Below are 6,031 nucleotides of genomic sequence, written 5' to 3'. Positions count from 1 at the left end.
CTAAAAAAAAAATCCTTTAGTGACCCTTTAATGTAACTATGAGTGCACTGGTCGGCACAACCATTGTCCATTGATACTACAATTCTGTCTGCCACGATGGCAGACAGGACTTGTAGTTTATTCATTCACAGATTCTTGTAACAAAGTCGTGTGGGCGGAGTCATGCTGGTTTTAAATGTGGCTGCGGTTTTGGGGGAGAGGAACCCCTACCCACTGGCATGTGGGGTTTGGGGGGTAAGGGGACATGTGCTGGAACATGTTACACCCTAAATACTGATGTGCCATGTAACCTGTTCCAAAAAGTGAACTTAGCTTTAAAAGCATTACCTATGGAAAAGTGAAGGTACTAAAGTTTGTCACCATTTCAGAGGTCCCGGTCATTGTTTGGCTTGACATACCGGCTATCTATTTATTCAGTGCAACCTCATCTTTTATATTTTACCAAATAAGTGGGTAATATATTACAACTTTCCTTCTATTCATTTCCAGCACCATCCTGGGGTGACCATGACTGACAATGTCATAGCAGCCCAGGCATGCTGGGATTTGTAGTCCTGGGAGCTCTTCTCTTCACACTGTGAACTGCTGTAACCTATCCGCGTTGATAGGCTTTATTTTGCGCGTTAACATGTGCTGCTCGATGTCACTGTATACATGGGCAGGCCAAAGGGGGTGGAGTCAGGGGTGGGGCCAAGGTGGGGGGTAGCAAAATGTAGATTTGCCTAGGGTGTCAAAAATCCTTGCACCAGCACCGAACATGAACCTAAGCTGGGTGTAATCTTTGTCTGGGCGCATTGTGTTCCAGTACTGAACTGACCGAGTATAAAAAGATACGAGTAAACATTCATTGGACGCTCTCACCTTATACTTTAGTGTGTGTGGATTTATTTCAGATTGTTTGTTATTTATTTTTAAAGAGAAATCCATGTCATGTAATGCTTGAGCCAAAATGTAGACTGAGATATACACTCTATAGGATGTTTTCTCATCAGGGAAAGATAAACCAAGTGGAAGTGTCACCACACCGCAGTCCCTAAGAGGATAGCTAAGTGTGAGTGGAATGAGGAAATTTTTCATTTGGTTTTTTGAAAAGCATTTATATTCAGTTATTTGAATATCCTCCATCAGGGGGTCATTTGGGCGTCTGGATGGATAAATACTACGAAAATATTCCAGCATTTCCTTTTTGTAGAGATAGGGGAATGTAAACGCCAAGCTGCAGTTACTGAGAGGAAAAAACATTTCACCCATTGACCAAGAATCTGGTATAATAAATGTTTTCTCCGTGTAATAAGGGACATTATTATACAAAAACTTGTAATAAGTCATACTAACTGAGCCACAAATAATAAGAACTTCCGTGGTTGAGCTCCGCAGCTCTGGAGGAATTGTTTCACAATTCTCTTTAGACACCAGAATCTTGAATTCAATACAAATTCCATGATCAGATAAATGTTTGCTGAGATGTCGGATCTCCCTCTCTCCGTATTCATCATCAGATGTAAGGATCCCGACCCAGTTCCACTTCAACCTTTCCAGTAACTTTGCTATGGCCACATATTGCATCTCATCATCCGGAACTGTCCGGAAAAAGTTTGGATACATCTTTCTATCACTCAGCAAAGTATCTCTGGCTCCATAACTAATCTAGAAAGAAAGAAAACAGTCTATATAAATAATGTGGAACTCTTAATATCCAAATGGAAAGAAGAAAAACTTAACAGCTTCAACTCTTCTGGGAAGGCTGTCATCAAGATTTAGGAGTGTGTCTATGAGAATGTTTGACAATTCTTCCGGAAGCCCATTTGAGACGTCAGGCACCGGTTTTGGATGAAAAGGCCTGACTCACAGTCTCAGCTCTAATTTATCCAAAAGGTGTTCTTTCGGGTTGAGGTCAGTCAAGTTCCTCCACCCCAAACCCCCTCATCCATGTCTTTATGGACCTTTCTTTGTGCACTGGTCAAAATCATTTGGTGGAGGACGATTATGGTGCAGGGTGGTGTTTCAGGGGTTGGGCCTTAGTTTCAGTGAAGGAAACTCTTATGCCGCATACACACCATCACTTTATGTGATGAAAAAAAACGACACTTTCTGTGAAGTAAAAAATGACGTTTTTGAAACTTCAATTTTCAAAGACGAAGTTGCCTACACACCATCGTTTTTCTCACAATGTTCTTGCAAAGTGAGGTTACGTTCCACCACGTCTTACCATTGAAGCTTGCTTCATAAGTAGCTTCTGGGCATGCGTGGATGAAAAAACGTCTTAGAAAACAACGTTTTTTGCTACACACGGTCAATTTCTGTGAAGTAAAAAGTGCACTTTTGAAAAACGACACATAAAATTGAAGCATGCTTCAATTTTTTTTGGTCGTTTTTTACAAGACATAAAACGACGTTTTCCCCCACACACAGTCAATTAAAGTGACGTTTTTAAAAACGTCATTTTTTTTCATCACATAAAGTGATGGTGTGTACGCGGCATTAAGATGTCAGCATACCAAAACATTTTGGACAATTCAATTCTCCCAACTTTGTGGGAACAGTTTGGGGACGGCCCCTTCCTGTTTCAACATGACTGCGCACGCACCAGTGTGCAAAGCAAGGTCCATAAATACATGGATATGCAAATTTGGGGTGGGGAAACTTGGCTAACCTGCACAGAGTCTTGACCTAAACCCGATAGAACACTTTTGGGAAGAATTAGAGTGCAGACTGTGAGCCAGGACTTCTCGTCCAACATCTGTGCCTGACCTCACAAATGTGCTTCCTAAAGAATGGTCAAACATTTCCATAGACACCCTCCTAAACCTGGTTGACAGCCTTCCCAGAAGAGTTCAAGCTGTTATAGCTGCAAAGGGTGGGCCAACTCAATATTGAACCCTACGGACGAAGACTGGGATGCCATTAAAGTTGATGCGTGTGTAAAGGCAGGTGTCCCAATACTTTTGGTAATATAGGGTATAAACATCAGGGGACTGAATGGGCAAAAGTTCAGGCATTTGTCCAAATGCCATAACAGCCAAATATTGTACTGAACCATTGGCCCATCTCTACACAGCACTGCCTTCTTTTTTTAGAACAATGTTATACTTTATGATGCTTTGCCACAAGGATTATTTGTACCCTTTTGACCCACCTCACCATAAGACGACTCGCTGTCCTGACGTTACATAATATAGGAAATTCTTCTTCTCTTACCTGGGTGTAACCATATAGACTCAGCAGCTGGGCCATTTGGAGAGTGGTGTCAGAATTGAGATCTCCAATGAAACCAGCCAGGGCACCCCGCTCCATACAGGAATAATTTGGAGCTTCCTTTGTATGTCCAGACAATATCTGTAGAACGTCTTTTATAGCTTTATTCACATGTCCACAAGAATCATACACATGATATCCCAGAGTTATGTTGGGAAGAATATCTGGACTGCGGTTTATCTCATCAATAGCAAATATAAAAGCCAGGAGATGTCTGTATTCTCTCCGGTAAACCCTGCAGAAAATGGAGAGATTTTCATTGGTCTACAGGACAAGGATTCAAGCAGAAATTATTCATGGCAAAATGTAAAACACATTTCAACTGCAGATCTATGGTGGGATTGGTGGCCGTGTGTATTGCTCCCAGGCCCGTCGGAACCAGACAGGCAAAGGAGGCAATTGCTTGGGGCCTCGAGCTGGCCAGGGGCCCCAGCATCCAGCGGCACAGGCAGCAGGATTTTTGTATCTTTAATGGGGATAATAACAACACTGACTGTACTCTGTACACACAACAAAATGCAGCTTCACCGAGCCGCCGAGCCGCCGCGTCCTATGCTGCATCCCACACCGCGCGGTACTGGAGATTCAGTTTGTTGTACCCGGTCGGACTGCAGATTGACAGGAAGTGCACACACTCTGCCTGCTCTGCCTCTGTGCTCACTTCCTTTCAGTCCGGCCGGCCAGGAACAACAAACTGAATCTCCTGCCGGCTGCCGCGCGGTATGCGGTACTGTAGCCTGTAGGGAGGGGGGTTAAAAAGAATAGGGAGGGGGGACTGCCATTACAAAAATATGTTAGCCGACAGACAGTGATCATAATTAATAACCCCACTTATGTATTATAAACAAAACAATTACGGTACCACCATAGATTTCTTTCCATTATATTTACCATCCCATTTCCATCTTATAGCTTCTTTTTTGAATCAGGTCATATTTATTAAAGCTTTATGCAAAAATGTACAAAGCAGAGAAAAGACTCTGCTTTGTACATTTTTGCAAAAATCTTTAATAAATATGACCTGATTCAAAAAAGAAGCTATAAGATGGAAATGGGATGGTAAAGAAAATGGAAAGAAATCTATGGTAATTGTTTTGTATATATTACCGGATTCAAAAAAGAAGCAATAAGACCCCTTTCACACTGGAGCGTATTGCAGGTGCTATAAGATTAAGGGCGGTTTACAGGCGCTATTTTTAATCTTATAGCACCTGCAATACGCTCCAGTGTAAAAGGGGTCTTATTGCTTCTGTTTTGAATCAGGTAATATATACAAAACAATTACCATAGATTTCTTTCCATTTTCTTTACCATCCCATTTCCATCTAAGATTCCTTTCACACTGAGCCGCTCATAGCGTCGGCGGTAAAACTCCGCTATTTTTACTGCCAACGCTATGGTTGGATTTGCTAGCGCCCGAGGAAGGGTTAAAACCGCCCACATTTTTGGAGCGGAGAAGGGGCGGTGTATTTACCGCTCCTTCACCGCTGCTGCCCATTGAAATCAATGGGACAGCGCAGCTATACCGCTGGCAATGCGCTGCTGCAGCAGCGCATTGCGGGCGGTTTTAACCCTTCCTCGGGCACTAGCAAATCCGCCCATAGCGTTGGCGGTAAAAATAGCAGATTTTTACCGCCGACGCTATGAGCGGCTGGTAAAGAAATAAAACTGAAAGAAAGCTATGGTAATTGTTTCTATTGTAAAGCTATGGTAAATCTTTATTTTTTGCTCTCCTCATTGATGTCATTAGATATACTGTGTCCACTGTACAAGATGTTTATCCTAGTATCCATAATTTATATTCCCAGCCATATGGGTGCTTTAAGACCTCATTGTTTACTGCCACAATGCTTTCATGTTGGTGTGTACGTAACCCTCCAGAGTGGAACAACCAAAATAGGAGGGTTACGTACACTGTGGTACACACCAACATGAAAGCATCATGTGGCAGTAAACAATGAGATCTTAAAGCACCCATATGGCTGGGCATATAAGGGATAAACATCTTTACAGTGGACACAGTATATCTACCAGTGGCGGTGCGTCCATAGAGGGTGCAGGAATGCCGCCCCCTCTCTCTCCTGCACCGCCACTGATCAACAATACATAGATTCATGCATTACATGAATCCATGTATTGTCGCTGCCGTCCACTATTCAGATGGCCGGCTCCCTGGTGAGCGCCGGCCATCTGAATAATGGCAGCTGGTTGGCTTTGGAAGTGCCTATCAGAGCCAGCAGCTCATGGGCACAGTGGCTACAATTGATGGGCACGATGGCTACAATTGATGGGCACAGTGGTGACAATTGATGGCATGGCACAGTGGCTGCATTTGATTAGACAGGAGAGGAGAGGCCCGAGGAAATCCAGGAACCTCCCCACCCAGGCGCAGAGATCGCCTAGACTACCAGGATCGCATGGACACTTGAATCTGCTTATACATTTCACTGACTGACTGCCTAAGGCCAGCAAGAACAAAAACCTCTTTTTTTTTTCTTCTTGATCATTCGGATTCACACATCTGTTATATGACTGTTCCCACCTAAATATCATTTTACCACTTAAAAAAATGGGCACTGTTGAGTATAGGTCCAACAAAATGTCTTTTTTTTTTTTTGTGCACCCCATTCCTTGTTTTTTCCATTTTATTTTATACAGCTATGTCTCACAATCCGAGCAGGATGTGCAGTGGTACCCATCCTCAAGGTTATCTGACCAGCTGTTGAACAACCGGGCAGACTTCCAACATAAAGGTTTGACTAATTCAATGGTCATG

At 43.0% G+C, this 6,031-nt stretch overlaps 1 protein-coding gene across 1 annotated transcript; it reads right to left on the bottom strand.

Moving 5' to 3' along the window:
* Nucleotides 1-678: 678 nt before the first annotated feature.
* Nucleotides 679-3,565, bottom strand: LOC120925123 (vomeronasal type-2 receptor 1-like). Its single transcript, XM_040335997.1, has 2 exons — nt 3,199-3,565; nt 679-1,647 (listed from the first exon to the last, which is right to left on the bottom strand). Exons 1-2 carry the CDS (start codon nt 3,292-3,294, stop codon nt 679-681), a joined length of 1,065 nt encoding a protein of 354 aa, XP_040191931.1. The 5' UTR covers nt 3,295-3,565.
* Nucleotides 3,566-6,031: the final 2,466 nt, after the last annotated feature.

The sequence above is a fragment of the Rana temporaria genome, chromosome 1, assembly GCF_905171775.1.
Source record: "Rana temporaria chromosome 1, aRanTem1.1, whole genome shotgun sequence".
Taxonomy (NCBI): Eukaryota; Metazoa; Chordata; class Amphibia; order Anura; family Ranidae; genus Rana; species Rana temporaria.
The sequence above is the reverse complement of the archived record's forward strand: the minus strand, read 5'-3'. Positions and strand labels throughout refer to the sequence as shown.

What these genes read in the sequence shown, in the direction of transcription:
- LOC120925123 (XM_040335997.1), bottom strand. Translation starts at nt 3,294, where the DNA reads ATGGAGCGGGGTGCCCTGGCTGGTTTCATTGGAGATCTCAATTCTGAC. An exon ending in GTCTATATGGTTACACCCAG is followed by an intron (nt 1,648 to 3,198) that starts GTAAGAGAAGAA and finishes CTTTCTTTCTAG; the next exon opens with ATTAGTTATGGAGCCAGAGA.